This window comes from Spea bombifrons, chromosome 13 (assembly GCF_027358695.1).
Source record: "Spea bombifrons isolate aSpeBom1 chromosome 13, aSpeBom1.2.pri, whole genome shotgun sequence".
NCBI lineage: Eukaryota > Metazoa > Chordata > Amphibia > Anura > Pelobatidae > Spea > Spea bombifrons.
This window is the reverse complement of record NC_071099.1, coordinates 9,932,043-9,952,350: the sequence shown is the minus strand read 5'-3', so window position 1 is coordinate 9,952,350 and position 20,308 is coordinate 9,932,043. Positions and strand designations below refer to the sequence as shown.

The window sequence follows — 20,308 nt, the reverse complement described above, 5'->3', positions numbered from 1 at the left end:
CCCCGGCTCCGAGTGCAGCCTCATTGAGTGTAAGTGAGGGAGGAATCTTTACTGTGGATTTAAACACATGCTGGCTGGGGGGGGGTTAGGGTTCTTGGCACTCGTTTTAAAGCATTCCTAAAGGTCAAAAGTAATAAAGGGGGGTCCGAGCTCTGAGACCTGCGGAGCTCCAGCCTGGGACCACTAATGATGAGAACTTTGGTCTTGCATCAGACTGCGGCCCTGAGCTCTCATCATAGATGCCCCCAGGGCCTTTACTAACCCCCCTGAGCTGCATTTACCTGCTGACAATCCTGTTTAGTTTCTACCTCTCAGCATCACACTTTTGTTGCCCCTCTAATTTGTGTTTTTGATGGTACGAGGCTCAGGGGAAATAGATCTATTTTTTTAATTGTATTTTTGTGTTTGCGGAGCCCAAAAGGAACCACGGAAATAAATCTAGTTTTGCGAGCTCAGGCGTTCTTTGAAATGTTGGACAGGGGGTGCAGATGACCAAGGTCCTTTCCTTATCGTTAAAGGTTTTCTCCAGCGTTTGTATGTTCCTGGGTTTGGAAATCTCTGCTTCGGAGAAAGAAATGCCCGGACTGGGGGTAACATGGAGACTCGTAGCCCTGGCTCTGATCATCAACTGGGCGGCCCGATAACTGACATGTGTTGGTAATTTGGGGACCCCCAGTAACCTGTGTCCCAGGGGCCGTGCCCACTGTATGACTGGCACAGCTAGGTGAAAGCGTGCGCAGCCGGTACCAGTTAACTGTCTCATGGTGTAGAATAAACAGGTGTCTCCCGAGCGTCCCGGTGTCACACGGTTGGGAACAACTGGTTTAAATAAGTTCAGAGCCTGAACCTCTTGTGTACGTTACGGGCTTCCCGGTTCCTCGCCCGGGGGGGGGGGGGGGGGGGGGGTTGACGAGAGAAGGGATCTCTCATGCTGTCTACTTATTAATGTGACTTTGGGGGAAATGCAGCGCTTGGGTCCGCCGTGTAGATCGGGAAACGAAGCAATAAACGGCCACCCAGCCCGCCATTTCCAGGGTAAGTAAGAGGTCTGAGCTCACAAAAGACTAAGAAGGTTCCTTGTCTTATTTATTTGATCTGGTCATGGAGATGGTGCATCGTCCGGGAATTTCAGTGCCCACCATTTCTGTCATTCGGCAAATAAAAACTAAAGGTTGGGCTCAACAAACGGCTCCGGCCTCAGGGAAATGTTTTTGACCAACCAAATGTTCGCTACTAGAAAAACAGACCAGCAGATCCCGCCATACGGAAAGTGATCGACTGGGCAGGAAAGGTGATGTAAGATACAGGACGCGGGGGGTTACCAGGCGGTGATCTAATATCTCGGCTGCAGTGAAGTAGATCACTTTCTGTACGGTGGGATCTCTCGCAATCAACGCTAAGAATGGACTTTTGATAAAGAAATGATTTGTGGTATAAGGATTGCGAGTTAAACGGCGCCGCTGTGGGTCTTCTCGCTAAATGTTTCTCAGTTATAAAGTATCGATGGCTTTCTGCGCTCGTTCCCCGTCTACCCCGCGCAGCGCTGGGTTCTGGGACTGACGGGTCGGGGGCAGCAAATCAACCCAGCTGCTGAGGGCAAGTTGGAGCAGAATGAATCCCCAGCTGCAGCTTCCACCCCAGTTACTACCCCCCCCCAACACCAGGCTCTGTGTGTGGTGGTGGTGGTGGGGGTCTGCAGGAGACATTCTGCTGAATTTATTGAGTTGAAAGAGAAACGAAACTAAACAACAGTTAAATAACACATCGGGGTGTGTGTGTATCTCCCGGTCTCCGCCCCGTATGTGTGTGTATCTCCCGGTCTCTGCCCCGTATGTGTGTGTATCTCCCGGTCTCCGCCCCGGTATGTGGGTATCCCGCGCTCTCTGTCCCGGTATGTGGGTATCCCCCGCTCTCTGTCCCGGTATGTGGGTATCCCCCGTCTCTGCCCCGGCTTGTTTATCCCCCGGTCTCCGCCCAGGTCTCGGCTCCTGGGAGGGACGGCTCTGATGTCACCGCCTCATTCTTCGCGGAAAGGGGAAACGAAACTCAAAAGAATGAAAAGCTCAGAGAACACGAGAGAGTCTGTCAGACACAGCCAGACACAGCCAGAGACAGCCAGAGAGTGAGGAGAGGGAGTGAGGAGAGACAGCCAGAGAGTGAGGAGAGGGAGTGAGGAGAGACAGCCAGGGAGTGAGAAGAGACAGCCAAAGGAAAGCATCACAGAGAGATCTCACAAATATGAATAATCTGCAAAGAATCACAAAACTGGAACAATAGAGCAGAAGACAGCACCCCCACCCCGCAGGTGAGATTAACAGCCCCCCACGCAGGTGAGATTAACAGCCCCCCCCCCCGCAAGTGAGGTTTATAGCTCCATTAATAATAATTAGAATGAATGTATCAAAGTGTTTGCTTGTTGCTGCTGTTGATGATACTTTGTGTTCTCTTTGGTGATTCTGTAACCTGTCTAGTTAGGCCGTCCCTCTTTTCACCCCAAATCCCTGATGCCCCTCTCTCCTCCCATGATGCCCCTCTGTTGTTCTGATGCCCTCCTTTCCTTCCCCCCAATGCCTGTCTCACCTCCCCACCTACCCTTCCCTGATGCCCTCTCTTTCCTCCCCCTGATGTCCCTGTCTCATACCCTGATGCCCCTCTCTCCTCCCCATGATGCCCCTCTCTCCTCCCCATGATGCCCTCCTTTCCTCCCCGTGTACCCCTCTTTCCTCCCCATGTACCCTCTGTCCTCCCCTGATGCCCCTCTGTCCTCCCCGATGCCCCTCTCTCCTCCCCATGTACCCTCTCTCCTCCCCTGATGCCCCTTGCTCCTCCCCTGATGCCCCTTGCTCCTCCCCTGATGCCCCTCTTTTCTAGGAGCTCAGAATGTTTGCTGGGTATGAGGGTATCGCAGGGTTCTACAGCCCTAAAAGCCCCGATAATGTGTATAGAAACCCCATTATTCCTCTTGTAAATGCCCCGCCCCAGCTACACCTCTAACCACACCCACAAAATAAAAGTGCCCCCCTTTGATATGCTTTGACGGGGGCTATCGGGGTATCTTTGTCTCTGTAGCCGGGCACAGACAGGGTTAGCGTTCCCGCTGTGGGTTGGTCTGTGTTTTTTGGGTACGTGACGCTCTGTCTTATTGCTCCAGGAGGCGGAATGGGGCAGTTCTCTGGGCCACCGCCCATCACTCTGAGTCAGCTCCTGGAGGTGGTTGAGTTGCGTCTGACCTGCGCCAGCTGCAGCAAGAGGCAGAAAGAGGACACTTACACCGTGCAGCCCGCAGGTCACGACTGCACCGGGAGTCAGCTCCTCGCCAAACGCAAGAATGGGAACGCCGATGAGCTGTGGCGATTAGTCAAGCGGCGGCCATCGTTCCCCGTGCCGGCTCGTTACTCCGTGTGCTGGTACTACCAACCCGGGAAGGGCTGCACCAAACACCGGCAGCGGTGCACGTTCGCCTGGAACGAGGAGGAGAGGCTGGTTTGGGCGTTCGAGAAATCATGTGACCTGGACAGGAGCCAATTAAAGGCCATATTGTTGCCTACAAAGTCCACAGGTACCGCACTGCGGGCGCCCGCCAGTTGGGAAGACATCCTGGAAGAGTTTGGAGGTGACTTCCAGGAGGTGTGCGAGTCGTGCTTCTACCAAAGCCCACCCAAGGTCACCCTCTGCATCAAGTGCCGCACTCACCCGCGGCCTGTACCGCTCCTGGCACACATGGAGTTCAGTGAACACAAGAAACAATGTCACGCCATTCGCCAAAAGCCCCACATACAGCCGCTGCGCCTGTGCAGGCTGCCTTCGCGGGGTCTTCTGTGTCCGCTGGAAGCGGGGCATTGCCCGTATGCCCACAGCCTGGTGGAATTGGCCGTGTGGAAGGCGGAACAAGAGTTTGGGCTGAGTCGGGGGCAGGTGGTGCGACGGTCAGAGGTGGACGTGGGTTTTTACTGCCGCCTGTGCCTGGTCAGCGCCTCCACGCAGGAGGGATTCGAGGTGCACTGCGCCTCTCTGGAGCACCGGCGGATGATGGCCGCCGACTCGCTGACCGTGTGGAACCACCGAGCGCCACCAATAAACATTAAAGACGTTGCCCTGTGTGAAAGGTAAGTGGCCCTCCGCATCAAGAGACTCATGAACCGGCAGAAGTCAGAGGCAACAGGCTGAGGACCGGTCACGTCCCATGTGCTTTTACCCCATCTGTAAATACCCCACCTCCGGGTATTAACCTCATTGCTGGAGTCTGGCCTCCTGCCCAAATACAAAACAAGTTACCCGTCTGGGTGCACGGTGACCCCCCCCTGTCTGCCCTCCATGCCCCCTCATCTACCCTGAGCACATAGTGACCCCCGCTCTGTATAAATCTCATCAGCCCCCAGCCCTGTGTCTATGGGAACGTCTGCCCCAAAGCTCACAGCAAAGAGGAGCTGGAGGAATGGATGATGAGGATGAAGGTCGGCAAACGGAACCGGCAGGTGGCCGAGGCGGAAGGTCTGCAGCCCTACCAGGACCGCCTGATACAGGAGTACCAGCTGTACAGCGCCGACATGCAAGTGGTGAGTGCATGGCATACACGCGGGGGCACACAAACGGTAAGGGGCTTGGAGTGGTCTCTAATGGGAAACTCATTCTACCTGTTCTGACCCAGTAACTCTACTGTTCCCTGCAGCTGTCAGAAGAAGTTGAAGGGGTTAAAATTTCGTCTGACCTCCCCCTGAGGGTCCTGGCCAAAGAAAAGCCAGCAAAAAGAACATGGACGTTTACCGTGCATACCAAGGTAAGGAAGAGGTTAATAGTCTGGGGCAACCATGAGCTCTGAGAGCAGCGTAAATCTGCCACTGATTGGGGTGGCTTTCATGGGAATAACCCCCAAATCTTCTAAAACCATCAGCTTGTGCCCACCTGTCTATCAGATGCCAGTCTGTGCCCCTCTGTCTATCAGATGCCAGTCTGTGCCCCTCTGTCTATCAGATGCCAGTCTGTACCCCTGTCTATCAGATGCCAGTCTGTGGCCCTCTGTCTATTAGATGCCAGTCTGTGCCCCTGTCTATTAGATGTCAGTCTGTGCCCCTCTGTCTATCAGATGCCAGTTTATGCCCCACTGTTTTGCAGATGCCTCTCCTGCATGTGGCTCTGTTGAAGATGGATCCCGGCGCTTCCTTCTCGTTGGTGGCATGTGGCATCCCAAAACCTTGTAATTATGCCAGAGGCAGCAGCTTCCAACGAAAATCTCCCAAGACTCTGAGTTTCGAAGTCAAGGTGCTGGTAGAGTGCGCTGTATTCGGTCTTTTTGAGCAGTGGCTGGCGCTGGATTTCGGAACACGTCCCGTTTTGGTGCAGAAGATCTTCCTGCAGGTTGGTGGCCAGACTGATGCCGTATTCCCTGCGCAAAATACTTCTTGTCAAGAGACAGAGGCATTGCCGCCAGCCGAGCGGTGGTACTCTGGCAAGAAGCTCTTCGTCCCGTGCAAGGAGAGGACTCAGGAGGAAAAGCAACTCGGCGAATTGTATAAACAGCCGGCAGTGAACGTGAATCATCGGCACGAGTCAACGGACACTCCGGCATTCACTGCTCAGAACTACCGTAAGCGCATGCACGAGTGGCTGCTCCAAGAAGAGGCAGCAAGGGAACAGGTCCTATCCAGGTAAGCAAATGCATACAATGTATTCGGATCTATGAGCGTCTTTGGAAGACCAAATATTATCCCCAACGACGCAATATTCTCTAGATATATGTCTGGTTTGGGGCCAGAGTATTTACAGTGTGTGACTCGAATAGGACCCCTGGGTCACCGAGCCTGCAGCCCGCTCCCAGTACCCCAACCCCACGTCACGGGTCATGTGCTGGTACCTGTTCCTGATGCGTGGAGGTGCGCACAGGTTCTGCAATTTGTTATCTGTAGATGTCTCTTACATACTTCTCTTGCCCCCTCCTAGGCTAAATATGAGAGTCTCTGTGACCCTAAGCAAGATGATGAACACCTCGATGGGGATGAAGTTTTGTTCAGAAGGTGAACTGTTTGGTGAGGTTCCTCTCCCGCCCGGCATAACGCAAGACACCGAAGAGGGCTACCTTCTCCATCGTTCTGTGGACACTGCCCTTCTTGCTCTGTTCCCACCACAAGATGACAAGGTGTACGAGGTGTGTGTAGATAGCAGCGCTGGTCTGGAGAGAAGTGTCTTGCTCCAGATTCCGGAGCGGTGCTGCCGTGAGTTGGCTCTGGAGAAGGAAACCGCACCCCAGATGGAGATCCAGTTCCAGCTGAATCGGTTTGAGTTCTGTGTTAACCACGACGCGGTGGACCGGCTGCTCGATGTGAAGCTTCTGTTTCCAGAGTTGAGCAAATGCTGCCCTCCCACCACGAAGGAGAAGCTAAGTTGGGGCAACTCAAAGCAGCGACGGGCTGCCTCTTACATCATAGGAGCTGTACCAGAGGGGAAGCCGGTGGCCCCTCTCCTTATCTACGGCCCCTTTGGAACAGGAAAAACATATATAATGGCCAAAGCAGCTTTAGAGGTGGTCAAAAAGCCGGGGACCCGGGTGCTGATCTGCACACATAATAACAGGTAGTTACATTGTTATCATTGTTCATTCCGTTGCTTTTTATGTCCGCTCCACAATATCCTCACCTCTGCTCCCCACATGGTTTCTCTTTGCAGTGCTGCAGACCTCTATGTTCGGGAACATTTCCACGCATACGTCGAGTCCGGCCACCCAGAAGCCAAGCCTCTGAGAGTGAAGTACATCCAAAGCCCACTCAACAGGACGGATCTCATTACCCTGCAGTACTGTCCAGTAAAAGATTCTGCCTTCTTCTTTCCTGATCTAGGCTACCTAGAGCAGTACCGTATCATCGTGACCACGGCGGTCACCTCCCGGGACCTGGCCGTATCACGGGGCTACTTCAGCCACATATTCCTGGATGAGACTGCCCAGATGCTGGAGAGCGAGGCTTTGATCCCTCTAGCTCTTGCTGACAAAATGACCCGTATAGTTATTGCCGGAGACCACATGCAGGAGACCCCCAGACAGTTCTCCTGGGGAAAGACAAATTTTCACGAAGAGCACACTCTACTCACCCGCCTATTCTCACATTACCAGAGAGAAAATAGCCCCACGGCCAAAGCCGCCCGCGTCATCTTTCACCAAAACTACCGCTCTGTACCAGCTATCATCTCATTCGTCTCTCGCTGCTTTTATGTTGGCCAAGATGACGCTATAGAGGCCTGTGGAACCGAGGCAACGGCTCCCCCTGCAGATCGCCACGCGCTCGGGCTTTGCCACGTACATGGATCTTGCACGCGCGACGGGAGCTCTTGGGTGAACCAGGCCGAGGTGCTGCAGGTGTTGGAGGTGGTCAGAGACGTTCTTAATCGGTGGTCCGAGAGCTGGGGTGCAACCAGGAGGAGCAGCATCTGCGTCTTGTCTCAAGGGAGTCAGGTATGTTCTAGAAAACTGGTGATCATTGTGATTCGGGTGATGCGGGCACCACTAGCTTTATCTCATTCCAAACGTGTCCACGGAAACCTGTCTATTCTTGTTTGCAGTCTTTGTTTCTTAATATTCAACCCAGAACCAAGCAAATGCTCCGATCTCCCAACAATAACCAGTTTCACGTGCTGTGGTAGTGCCTACCAACCATCATCTACCGACCATGGTCATGTGGACCGCTCTTTCTTTTCTGTTCCAGGTGAGATTAATACGCCAGGAGCTGCGCAAAATAAAGCTCTCTGATGTCACAGTGACGAACTACACCGACATCATTGGTAAGTTGTCTCTGAACTGAATGCTCCTCCAACTGCGAAGAATGACCCACTGGCCCTTTATGCGCAGGTTTCTCATTCTAAGGTCATTAGTGGGACACCATGCTGTCTTCAACTACCGTTGCTCTTTTCATTGCGCTTAAACTTTGTTCACATCCCTTTACTCATTCCGTGCTTTCTTTGTGCAGGTCGTGAATTCCAGGTTATTATCCTGAGCACAGTCCGTTCCGTGGATAGCCTTTCAGCTGCCTCCGCTGCATCGTCTAACTTCACCCTAGACGTTTTCTGTGACCCGAGAGTCCTCAACACTATCCTGACACGAGCACGTTCTCAGATCATCGTGGTTGGAGATATGGTGGCCCTGTGCTCTTTCGGTTATTGCAGTCGTATCTGGAGACGTTACGTCCGTGAGAGTGTGGAAAAAGGCAGCGCCTCGCCACCCGACCTCAGTGTTGAAGAGATAAAGCAAGCGGCCTGCAGCCTACAAGCCTGGCAGGGACGGCAGGATGACGAAGAGGAGGCAGAGGACAGCGACTCCTGGATTTCCGACCCGGACATCAACATGGAAGATTCCATTCTTCAAGAGCTGTTGAACAGCAAAACAGAAGCCATTGTGACGGTGACGGATGAGGGAATGATGGAAGTCTGTTCAGTAAATGTTTCTGATGAGAAGCATCAACACAAAAGAGAAGTATACACCGATTTCCCTCTGCCCACGCTCAAGCAGTTGCTGCAGTCCCATCCCAATGACTACAAAAGATGTCTGCTGGTCAAGAAGTCTTTCAATTCTGGTTACGCTCTGACCCTTGATGATCGTCCCCGTCAAATACCAATTGAAGGCCGACTGAACTGTGGTCTGGCGTTTAGTGGAGACGAGGTTCTTGTCCAACTCCCGCGTGGCACTGATCCACAGGCAGGGAAGGTGGTAGGACTGATGAAGACAAGGGAAGACTGTCGCCGCTTTGTCTGCTTTATGGATCCACATGATAACAGTATCATGGTTCCCATAGATAGATCGATCACTAAAATCTTTTGCCTGATGTTGAAAGAGAGACCTGGTCTTTTGCCGATACGTAGCTTTAGCAATGGTCAAATCAAGACTCATACGTTAGAGAAGGTGACACCCGAGATGAAGAGCAAGCGACTGTTCCTGGTGCAAGTGGTAAAGTGGACGAAGGAATTCACCTTTCCAATGGGTATTGTAAATTGCATCCTTCCCGTAATCAACACTACGGAAGAAGGACTCAATGTTTTGGATCTGGAATTTAGACTGGACAGTCCTGAAAAGTACCCTGAAAAAGCAACCAAAGAAGCTAAGAAGATTCTGTCCCGCACGCTGCTCAATGAAGGGCGCCAAGATTGTCGCAACCTCATAACCTTTACCATTGACCCTGCTTCTGCCAAGGATTTGGACGATGCCATCTCTGTACGGGAGCTAGGAGACCACTATGAGATAGGGGTTCACATCTCTGATGTGGCCACCTTGGTGTCTCCGGGAAGTGAGTTGGACAAAGAGGCAAATGCCCGCGGTGTCACCTTTTACCGCCCGGAAGCTGAAGCTATTCACATGCTTCCCATGATACTGAGCTGTGATTTCCTCAGTCTGAAGCCGCAGTGTGACCGACGAGCACTGTCGCTCTTTGTCAAGGTGGAAAAGAACACTGACCAGATGGTGGACTTTCATTTCTGTCGGACACTTATCCGGTCTGACCGTCAGCTGTCCTATGAAGAAGCCACTAGTATTCTGAGCACCCGGTGCAGGCAGACTCTCTCTTTCAGCAGCATGGAAGACTGCATCAGAACGGCGTGGCACTTCGCACAGGTCCATTGCCGGTCTCGTTTGCGGGAAGCATCCACTTACAAACGGCCAGATGAGAATAGCTCCCCAGGCAGCGAAAACGCCAAGCGGATGATTGAGGAGCTGATGATCATGTATAATAGCTTCGTGGCAGAGTACCTATGCGAACAGAAAGCATTAAAGCATCTGGTGCCCGTGAGATGCCAGGCTCAGCCCAGCCTTCAAAATACTATGGCTTTGAGAAAAAAATTAAGCCACTTAGTACATCTATCTACCCACCTCTCTTATTACCTTCTGGAGGCTCCTGAACCCCAGAAGCAGCTTCCAGGTGTGCAGGTAACCATGCGGAGTTCAGTGTGGAAACGAATACAAGATGCTGCTAAAAAGGAAGACTACGCCACTGTCGCCGACCTCCTCTGTACTGATGACCTGCACCCGGAGCTATGCTATGCGACCATTGCGTTCCGGAAACATCTAGGCCGTGTGTCCATACGACGCTGTGGCACCTCAGGCCCCAGCGGGCATTTCTCTCTTAATTTGTCATCTTACACATGGGCCTCCTCGCCTATCCGAAGATACCTGGATATTGTGATTCAAAGGCTTCTCCTCTGCACCCTCGCCGGCACCCGTCCTCAGATATCTGCTTCGGACGTAGAATTGCTGTGCCACAATTTTGACCGGAGGGTTAAGCAGGAGGCATCCTATAAGAAACAAAGTCTTGCCATGCAGCTGGCACTGGCCTTCCGCACGGAGGTTCAGCAGAAGATGGCAGTGGTGGTCTCCGTTGAGTCCAATAACAAGGAATTTAAGGTGGTCTTTCCGCTGAATGGCGACTCTTTGTCCGATTTGTTGTCCATTGACTATAACATGCTTCAGCCCACCCAGCAACCAGAGGGAATTGTGGGGGGGACCTGCCTGTTGTGGAGACGCAGGGTGTATTCTTACCATAGGTTTAGGGAACTGCCTCTCAGAAACAATTCCCAGAGAGACGTCACTGTTTTCGGAGCCACTGCCTGGCGTGGCGCCATAACAGCAGTGAATGAGGGTAGCCCGGAAAAGGCGCTAAGCCTTCTGAAAAAGGGCATGAAGACCCCGGTCTCCACCAACCACGTGAAGAGGAGCAAATGTGGCCACTATGTGGAAATGACCCTTGACCTACGCCCCGGTGTTGCCCTGCTTGTCCAGCTCTGTGCAACCATCCAGCGTGGCATACCCACACCAAGCCCCCAGCTATGCTCCCCATGCCCTTACATCCAGTTGTGTCTGGAGCACACGCTTCAGCCCGTGGATTGCTTCTCGAAGCAGGCACATCGTGCTCCTCTCAAACATTACAAGAGCCCCGGGGAATATCAACAAGTGTGGCAGCCACTGTGCGCCTTGGAAGCCGTATCATCGGCTATCAGCGAGAGCGGTGGAATATTGCTTCGAGATGTGCCTGTGAAGTGGAAGAAAGAAGGAACGAACATAGAAGCGGTGGGGTTAAAAGGCTCTTTCAAAGTATCTGCTGATCTTATAAAAGAGTGTGACCTCGATTTAGATTTCCATCACTGTTATCTATGCGTGAGGCTGGAGAATCTCCCCGCCAGCCACTCAGCCACTCTACTGGATCCACAGACCTTCACCTGGGTGGCCCACGGCTTGACAGACACCAAGACTGACAAGCAAGAAGAGGGATGGAAAGTAAAGTTCTACATCCACCAGTCCACCATGTGCCACGTCCCTGAAGCCGCATTTCGAAGCACAGCCCAATTTACCTTGGAGATTATCCCCAAGCTGCTGCCTGACATGTGAGACCGGGGTATTAACAAGGCAGGGTTGGGCATCAATATATATATAAAAGCTGGACGATATGACGTTTAAAGAGTCCATAAAGCCGATACGCGTCTGTCTGTATGTCCCTGCGTGAACCCCATCGCTTTTTTGATACAGGGGCACACAGGGGCACACAGAATTGTAACAAGCCCCCAAATTCTACAAAGTAATTAAGAAGGAAAGTGTTCCTCGTTAAAATTAACGCGGTAACATATTATATGTTCTAAATACATGGCAGATACCACCAGGTCATTCTCCATCTTGTTTTTCTTAGACGTAAGGAAGGAGCTGTGAACGATCTGAGAAACGCGTCTGAACTGGTCAAGAGCATCGCGTTAGGAAAGCAGGTCCCTGATCTAGGTGGGTAGATTATGAGCCGGTGCCGGGGTAACGAATTACAACGGGAGGAAAATGGAGTGGATTGGAGGGTTAGGGGGTATTTATTCCTGTCCATGAGGGCCAGCAATATGGAAAGGAAAATGGCAGACTGTAAGGCTTGGGTCGCTCAGGCTCGGGATGCATTGAGACAGCCATCTCTTTAATTCGCTCCCACAGAATTAAACAGCAAGTTGAAATCTCAGAAGACTTTCAATATCGCAGAGTTCCCCAAAGGTCTGAATACGAGCCAGACGTCGGCGGTGAGGAGAGCCCTGACCAAGCCGTTCACCCTCATCCAGGGACCCCCAGGTGAGTCTAAAGACTGAAAAGATTAATCTCTGCGCGTCTATTATCTCCCTGTACATGTTGGGCTTTCCGCGTAACCCGTCCTACAAGAATTGGCCAGAACTTCTACAACTATATTCTCTTCACAATAAGTTTAATAAGCTCCAGCTAGTTCCATGAGCGTGGGGTCCGCCTGCTAACTTGCAAGTGGTCTCTACGAGGACGTGCTCCATCTCCTGACCAGGTCTCTGTGAGTGTGGCCTCAGTGTTTTCTCTCTCTGTCTCAGGCACTGGAAAGACCATGGTTGGAGCTCACTTGGCTTATTGGTTCCATCATATAAATAAGATTCTAGAGTCCCAGATGTTGGATGAAAAAGAAAAAAAGGAAGAGGAGGACCAGACAGAGAAAGAGCCAGGCAGACGCGTCCTCATGTACTGTGGCCCTTCCAACAAATCTGTGGATGTGGTGGCTGGTAAGGTGTAAATAAAGAAAACATGTGACACTGTGTGCACGGTGGGGCAGGGGCCGTTCTGTATACCCCATTGTATTTAAGCGAGTTGTGTCCCTTCTCAGAGATGTTGCTTAGAACTCGGCTGCGTCCTCTGCGCGTGTACAGCGAACAGATGGAGCTGATGGAGTTTCCCAATCCAGATAGCAAACATCGAGTGTCCGGACACCAGAGGGATGGCAGACCCGATCCAACACTCAGGTAAGACTCATCAGTGTGATGGAACCAGTGTCTGGGGGTGTGTTATGAGGTGATAGGGGTCAGTGTCTGGGGTGTGTTATGGGGTCATAGGAGGTCAGTGTCTGGGGTGTGTTATGGGGTTATAGGGGTCAGTCTCTGGGGTGTGTTATGGGGTGATAGGGGTCAGTATCTGGGGTGTGTTATGGGGTAATAGGGGGTCAATCTGGGGTGTTTTATGGGGTGATAGGGGTCAGTATCTGGGGTGTGTTATGGGGTAATAGGGGGTCAGTATCTGGGGTGTGTTATGGGGTGATAGGGGTCAGTCTCTGGGGTGTGTTAAGGGGTGAAAGGGGAACACTAAAGTTGTTCTACCTCCACAGAGCCATTACGCTCCATCACCGAATCCGCCAGCAAACAAACAAATTTCACCAGCCGATCCTGGAGATGGACAGACGGATCCAGAATGGAGATCAATTCACAGCGGACGAAATAACAGAGTAAGCAGCCGCAGCAGTTTGTCTGTCTGGGGTCACAAACACTGCATGGAGATGGGTAAACTAGGAGGGCATCAGTGGATGGGGCAGAAACAAGCATGTTATGTGAAGTCCAGCCGTGTCTGAGCCCCGCACATATATGTAACATACAGTCCTGACCTGGAGGTGCTGTGAGATTTGCCGGTTGGACTTTATATCTGTGACGTTCCCCTGTAATGTTCTGCTGCTCTGGGGCAGGTATAAGAAGATCCTGGATGATGCCAGAAAGCAGGAGCTTGCCAGCCATGACATAATCCTGTGCACCTGCCTCACCTCCGCCAGTAGGTTACTGAGGAAGCTGCCCGTGACGCAGATTGTGGTGGACGAGTGCGCAATGTGCACGGAGCCAGAGGTCCTTGTACCGCTGGTCAGCCACGTGCAAGCGGAATCGGTGAGTTTTATATAACGGTAACCTGCAAAATGGGGAGACCTTCCACACGCCCACTTCCTGCAGAATCACCTTCGGACGAAGTGCTCATAAGAGAAGTGCAACCAAAAATTGCTTCCCCCTGGCTTTGAGAAGCCAGTGATGTAAACTAATTCTGTACCTTGTATAAGAATAAATACAATATAAAACTCGCTGTCACTTCACAGGTGGTCTTGATTGGTGATCACATGCAGCTGCGGCCAGTGGTTAAGAACGACTTATGCCTCTCTCTTAACATGGGCCGATCTTTGTTTGAGAGATACCAGTCCGAGGCGCTGCTGCTGAACATACAATATCGGATGGTGAGAGCAGAAAGGGGGGTTCGGGGGGGGCATAAAGCAAGGCAGAACCTCATACTCCCTCGCTTCCTATTATCCCGAGACTGCTGGTTTGGGACAGCCGTATAGTTGCACAGAGATGAATACTTTCCGAATGTCTCCTTTTAATTCTCTCTGCAGCACAGAGATATCTGCGCTTTTCCATCCAAGGAGTTTTACGAGGGCCGTCTGGGTACCAGCAATGAGCTCCGCAGCAAACCCAGCTTGTTCTACCACCGCCATAAGCCTTCTTGCCCTGTGGTGTTTGGGCAGGTGGACGGGGAGGAACAAAGTCTTGCTGTGACAGGCGAGGAGGGCAACTATAACTCCAAGGCCAACAGAGAAGAAGCAAAGCAAGCAGTGAGTCCGGATACCCTAACTGCCCTTCATATAAGCCCCTTTTTAATATCCTACCTGCCTCTCACAAATACCCGTACATACTACCTCCCTTCCTTCTGCTGTTTACCCCAATGTAGCTATTTACCCCAATAACTGCCATCTGTACCTACCTCCTGCACTCTGTCTTAGCCCTGGAGGTATTTGCCCCTAATGCCACTGTCCCATTGCTCTAGGTGCGTTTAGTTAAAGGTTTACTACAGGCCGCAGTGAGGCAGGAAGACATTGCCATCCTGACACCGTACAACGCACAGGTATCGGAGATAAACAAAATGCTGCAGGAATCCCGTCTGAGCAGAGTCACTGTCTGCACCATAATGAAGAGCCAGGGTAAGTGCTGGGGCAATGCCCCCTGCTAATACCCCCTTCAGATACCCGCTCCCCACCCCAGCCAACTCTGCCGCTTCTCTGTCGCCTCTGCAGGGAGCGAGTGGCGGTACGTGATATTCTCCACCGTGCGCACTGTACCCCGGAAGGACGTGGAAAGTCGCCCAACACTGGGTTGGACACGTAAACACCTTGGGTTCCTGGCAGACCCAAACCAGATCAATGTGGCCCTCACCCGGTCGAAGGAAGGGCTATGTGTTCTAGGTGAGAGATAGTGGGTTGTGTGCAGTGTGGGTGAGATATGGAGGGCATTGTGTGCTCCTGGTAAGAGATAGGGGGTGGTCTTTACCCAAGGTCATAGATAGGGGTGGTGGGTGTATCTTTTGGACTATGAAATCGAGGCTGACAAAAATTGGGCACTGTGATGCGGTAATGGATTGGGGGCACTGTGACCCACATATTCCAGGAAGATAACTGGTACAGGGTCTCACGGCCAGCACCAGGGAGACTTTTGGGGAGGACTTTCTGGATCAGGGTGTTTTGTTTTTTTCCGCAGGGAACTCAATTCTTCTGCAGTGCTGCCCACTCTGGCGTAGACTCCTCAAGCACTACGGAGCGCAGAAAGCTGATGTGCATTCCACAGAGATTAAGGTCGCAAGGATGTAGCACGCTGCAACTGGTATAAGGGGTGCAATCCACTGAAACCGGTCTGCAGGGGCGGTACATTCCACTGAAACCGGTCAGCAGGGGTGGGACTAGGGCTGCAACAACTAATCGATAAAATCGATAATAATCGATAATGAAATTCGTTGGCAACGAATTTCATTATCGATTAGTTGAATCGATTATTATCGATTATAAAATGAGGGTTTTTTCAGAGCAAACCCTCTGAAAAATCCCCCTCATTATATAATCCGTTTAGTCTGACTCACCGTCTCACAGCAGCAGCTCCTACTTACTCCCCCTCCCTGTAATCACTGTGACAACTGGCCCCGCCCCTTCCTTCTCCAGGCCAGAACCACATGGCTGTGACACTCATCTAACTGTAAGTATATGTGTATATATATATATATATATATATATATATATATACATATATTGTGTATATATATATATATATATAATATGTATGTGTGTGTATATATATATATATATATATATATATATATGTATGTAATATATATATATATATATATATATATATATATATATATATATATATTTGGGCTACTGAAAGTTAGGGGAGGTGGGGGTTAATTTAGGGGCAGTTATGGTTAGTGGGGTGTTTAGGGTTAATTTAGGGGCAGTTATGGTTAATTGGGTGTTTAGGGTTAATTTAGGGGCAGTTATGTTAATAGGGTGTTTAGGGTTAATTTAGGAGCAGCTATGGTTAATGGGGTGTTTGGGGTTAATTTGAGGCAGTTGTGGTTAATGGTGTGTTTAGGGTTAATTTAGGGGATGCTGTGGTTGATGGGGTCTTTAGGGTTAATTTAGGGGATGCTGTGGTTAAGGGGGTGTTAAGGGTTAATTTAGGGGCAGTTATGGTTAATGGGGAGTTTAGGGTTAATTTAGGGGAATCTAAATCCTGGGGGCAGTGAAGTGACATATCTGGGGGTATAAGGCATATACAGTATATAAGGCATATGTGGGGAGGGCAGTGTGGCATGTCTGGGGAGGACGGAGTGGTGTATCAGGGTGTATAAGGCATATCTGGGGGTAGAGTGGCATATCTGGGGGTAGAGAAGTGGCATGTCTGGGAGGCAGGGTGGCATGTCTGGGGAGGATGGAGTGGGGTATCAGGGGATATAAGGCGTATCAGGCACAGTGGGAGGCAGCGTGGAGTGGCAGATGTGGGAGGCAGCGTGGAGTGGCAGATGTGGGAGGCAGCGTGGCATATGTGGGAGGCATTGTGGAGTGGCAGATGTGGGAGGCAGCATGGCGTGGCATATGTGAGGAGGGCAGGGTGGCATGTCTGGGGAGGATGGAGTGGTGTTTCAGGGGGTATAAGGCGTATCAGGCACAGTGGCATGTGGGGGGTAGAGTGGAGTGGCAGATGTGGGAGGCAGCGTGGAGTGCTGTGGTAGGCAGCGTGGCATATGTGGGGGGGGCAGCATGGCATGTCTGGGAGGTAGCGTAGCAAGCCTGGGCTCAAATGTGCATATATTGGGGGGCTGGTTGGGAAATAAAGACAAGAAATGTATTATCAAAGTTTTTTTATTCTGCTGTTTGTATTTAACATCATTTGTTTAGTAAATTATTTTAAATAAATGAAAAATTTACATTTTTTTATCCGATTAATCGATTAATCGAAAAAATAATCGGCCAACTAATCGATTATTAAAATAATCGTTAGTTGCAGCCCTAGGTGGGACATTCCACTGAAATAATTCTGCAGGGTTGGGACATTCCACTGCAGCTGGTCTGTGCGTGTGTGGTAATCCCCAATCAGTCTGGAGGGGTGGGACATTCCACTGCAATAAGTCTGCAGGGGTGAGACATTACACTAATTGGTGAGCAGGGGAAAGATATCCTGGAGTACTTTATAAACCCCTCTGGACACCATGATACCTCCGCGATATATGTGAAATGTCACAGCGTTAGCGTATCAGCTCCCTGTGTTAGACCATACAGAATGAACTATGTTCTGCCTTTAGGTGACGTGGCTGCTATTGGTGGACTGAACCAATGCAGAGTTGAAAAAAACAGTCCAAGAGACACACGAAAGACGTACTAAAGTAGTATAAATTGTGTCTTCATTCTAGATAATGAAACAACGGTTTTATTAGTATTTTAATTTAATCTCATTTTATGAATCCCGTGCTCGCTGCAGCCGTTTTATCTTAATTACTTATTAATAACTTATTGCAGATGCGTCAAACTTGAGAACTTATGTTTCCAAAGTAATGCTTCGAGAGGAAAAAACACTAAAAGGCAACCGATGCGCTCTTTACCCATCTTACAATAAAATGTCCAAACATTAAACTATTGTGTGAGTAGGTGTGCAATTTGTATACACGCTGCATCCTCTGCATATACTGTAGTGATCAGTTACTTCTGGGTAAATATTGCGTGTAGCGTGTTGAATGTATATGATTTTCAGTGCTTTGGGCATGAAACGGGTCAGTGTGAAGTTAGCACATCCTTTATTGATCTGTACAGCGGAAAGGCGCCAGGATTATTTTCCACTAGAAGTTGACAGACGGGAGACGCTTCATGTTAGACGGTGTGTAGGACCCATGTGTCCTTAGTATGATCGTGTCCTGCCATGCCTCGTACACCAGCGTGGAGGTCTCTGCCCGGTGCACAGAGAACTCGTACAGCCGGCCGCTCAGAAGATGGTGTATTTCGCAGCTGTTGGTGCTGACGGTGACCGATCCTCTGTGGACCAACTCCTGAGTCGTCTGCAGCTCCAGCAGCTTGAAGCGAAGCTCGTACTTCTCCTGCTCTGCCTGCTTTTCCAGACAACGCCACTTCAGGCTGACCCGGTCCTTGTAAACCACAGAGTTTATTTGGTCAAACAGAACTGGCATTTTGTTCTTTAGTACCAGCCGTACAACGGGGGTCTTGATCAATCTGAGGTCTGACATCAGGCGATGTTTGGCGTGCAGCCTCCCTGGCACGAGCATGGACAGTAAGGTGCTCAGTGCACCGGATAACTCGGACAGAAGTCGAGCGACCTCTTCCCATTTGGTCAGGAAGGCTTTGGCGTCGTAAGAGCGGAGGAACCCGAGAAGAGCCGTCCGCCCGTTCTGGAGTTGCTCCATATATTCGCTCAAGAGCAGCAGCTGGATCTTGGTCTGAGTGGCTCCCAGCTCCTTGGTGCGCTGGAATTTATAAAGATTGACAAGTCCCAAAACGGTGAAGGGGAACACGAGTTGGGTTTGGTCTCCGAGCGGACACTGCTTGGGGAGAACCTCGATGTAGAAAGAGCACTTTTTCAGAAGCTCTATCCGGGTTTTGTATCTTTCGAGAAGAGCTTCGCTAAGCTCCATATTGAGGAATTCCGAGACTGAGCTCTTCCTCCTCTGAGACAGCTTCTGCATCTCGTCTTCGACTTCTCCAAATGTCGCGCTGGCTGACGTTCTCTCGTGGATCGCCGGATAGACTTTTGTTGACTGACCTGAATCCATCATTTTTACATAATCATACCTTTGAGGGGCAATCGGAAATAAAAGCTCATGGGTTATATAGAACCATAACGGAGTGCCACTGAACCCCTAAAACGAGAAGTACTACGTCAGCAGCGCACATTCCTAGAACCTCAAACAAAAACTTGGATGTTGGTCTCCTTTCAGGAGCCATATGCCCGACCCATGCATGTTTGAATGTCCTCAATGGATTAAACTCTACCACTTCTGACGGGAGGGTCTTCTACTTACTAACCACCCCCAGTAAATAAGTACTTTCGTACACCGCCTCTAGTATGTGTCTATTTAAACATTTCCATCATATGCTCCTTCTCCTCCAAGCTGTAGCTGTCAAGTCTTTCTCTGGCATTTTGCTTTGTGGAGCATCATACCTGCTGAAGGACTTTCCTATTTCTGTTCTTCAAACTCTATCGCACCCCCCCCCCCCGGTAACACAAACAATGGCCATTGCTATAGGCAAAACCCAGTTTTATTGAATTTCATACCTACAACACTCAGGATGGTGGCACAAATTGGTCCTGTCCCAACCTCAAACACCGTTGAGGTAACCCGCTGTCTCGGTGAAGCTGTGAGTGTCTCTGTGGCAGTTCTGTCAGTGGTATTGTGACATAGAAAGCATTAGAATGTTCCTCCGGGCATGACTGACAATGTGGATCCTTTCGAATTTACAATTCAAAATAACACTTCTGGATATTTGGGATAAACCCCCACATCCACGGTGTGAGTCACCAGAATTTTCTTGTGACTTTGTGCCCTATTGAGGGGTATTTGTGTAACTGAATGGGGCATTTAGAAGAATGGGGTTTATTTGCCCCGTTTCAGTTATAAAGCCGTTTCCTGCTGTTTCTATACACATTACCGGGGCTTTTCAGGCTGTTTAACCCTGTGATACCCTTATACCCAGCAAACATTCTGACCTTGTACAAAACAGAGGCATCAGGGGAGGAGAGATGGGCATCAGGGAGAGAAAGTGGTTAAATGGGTTCTGATTTTGGTCCCAAACCCCTCTACTCCTAACAGGGTATTTGGTAAGGAATCTAGTACTTGTTCTGCATTCTGCCCTGTGCCCAACAGGGGGAGGCAGACTGGCAATGCATGTTCTCGTGTAAGTGGGTCAGCATGCCACCCTCTGGGTCTGCTAGGTTTAAATTTAGGCTTGTATGTGGGTCAGTATGCCATGTGAGGGCATCTCCGTGTACACAGTGTCTTCATGCTGGCTGCACAGCAGGGATTTATCTCTCCTGCAGATGGCACAGAACCCGATTCCCAGCCAGGAAGCGGACGTGTCGGACCAGAACAAACAGTCTGCCCAACCCCCACCCTTCCAGAGACCCAAATCCGATTCAGTCCCGTCTCAACAGACTAAAGAGCCCTGCGGCCTCAGCGCAGGTTCACATCCGCTAGCAGAACCCGTTACGCAAAATAACGCATATT

At 50.6% G+C, this 20,308-nt stretch overlaps 2 protein-coding genes across 3 annotated transcripts; one reads left to right on the top strand and one right to left on the bottom strand.

Annotated features, from left to right (window-relative positions):
• Positions 1 to 2,985: 2,985 nt before the first annotated feature.
• HELZ2 (helicase with zinc finger 2) lies at positions 2,986 to 17,383 on the top strand. 2 transcript variants are annotated; one of them, XM_053453554.1, is made up of 20 exons: positions 2,995 to 4,106; positions 4,373 to 4,556; positions 4,670 to 4,777; positions 5,113 to 5,645; positions 5,938 to 6,567; positions 6,661 to 7,441; positions 7,692 to 7,767; positions 7,953 to 11,349; positions 11,649 to 11,734; positions 11,930 to 12,061; positions 12,325 to 12,510; positions 12,612 to 12,747; positions 13,107 to 13,223; positions 13,458 to 13,650; positions 13,854 to 13,988; positions 14,145 to 14,363; positions 14,576 to 14,729; positions 14,823 to 14,990; positions 15,283 to 15,475; positions 17,092 to 17,383. In XM_053453554.1, the coding sequence occupies exons 1-19, from the start codon at positions 3,160 to 3,162 to the stop codon at positions 15,390 to 15,392; spliced, it is 8,292 nt and encodes a 2,763-aa protein (XP_053309529.1). In that variant the 5' UTR covers positions 2,995 to 3,159; the 3' UTR covers positions 15,393 to 15,475; positions 17,092 to 17,383. The 2 variants fall into 2 exon arrangements, with proteins under 2 accessions (XP_053309530.1, XP_053309529.1); XM_053453555.1 differs by lacking the exons at positions 11,930 to 12,061; positions 12,325 to 12,510; positions 12,612 to 12,747; ... (6 more) ...; positions 15,283 to 15,475; positions 17,092 to 17,383 and having other exon boundaries at positions 2,986 to 4,106; positions 7,953 to 11,360.
• Positions 17,384 to 17,875: 492 nt separating this feature from the next.
• On the bottom strand, positions 17,876 to 18,859 carry FNDC11 (fibronectin type III domain containing 11). Its single transcript, XM_053452740.1, has one exon. The coding sequence runs from the start codon at positions 18,857 to 18,859 to the stop codon at positions 17,912 to 17,914; it is 948 nt and encodes a 315-aa protein (XP_053308715.1). The 3' UTR covers positions 17,876 to 17,911.
• Between the last annotated feature and the right edge of the window lie 1,449 nt (positions 18,860 to 20,308).

Excerpts from the sequence above, each read along its gene's own strand:
- HELZ2 (XM_053453554.1), top strand. The coding sequence starts at position 3,160 with ATGGGGCAGTTCTCTGGGCCACCGCCCATCACTCTGAGTCAGCTCCTG. Across the intron at positions 12,511-12,611 it reads ATCTGTGGATGTGGTGGCTG|AGATGTTGCTTAGAACTCGG; the intron begins GTAAGGTGTAAA and ends GTCCCTTCTCAG. Across the intron at positions 14,991-15,282 it reads GGAAGGGCTATGTGTTCTAG|GGAACTCAATTCTTCTGCAG; the intron begins GTGAGAGATAGT and ends TTTTTTCCGCAG.
- FNDC11 (XM_053452740.1), bottom strand. The coding sequence starts at position 18,859 with ATGATGGATTCAGGTCAGTCAACAAAAGTCTATCCGGCGATCCACGAG.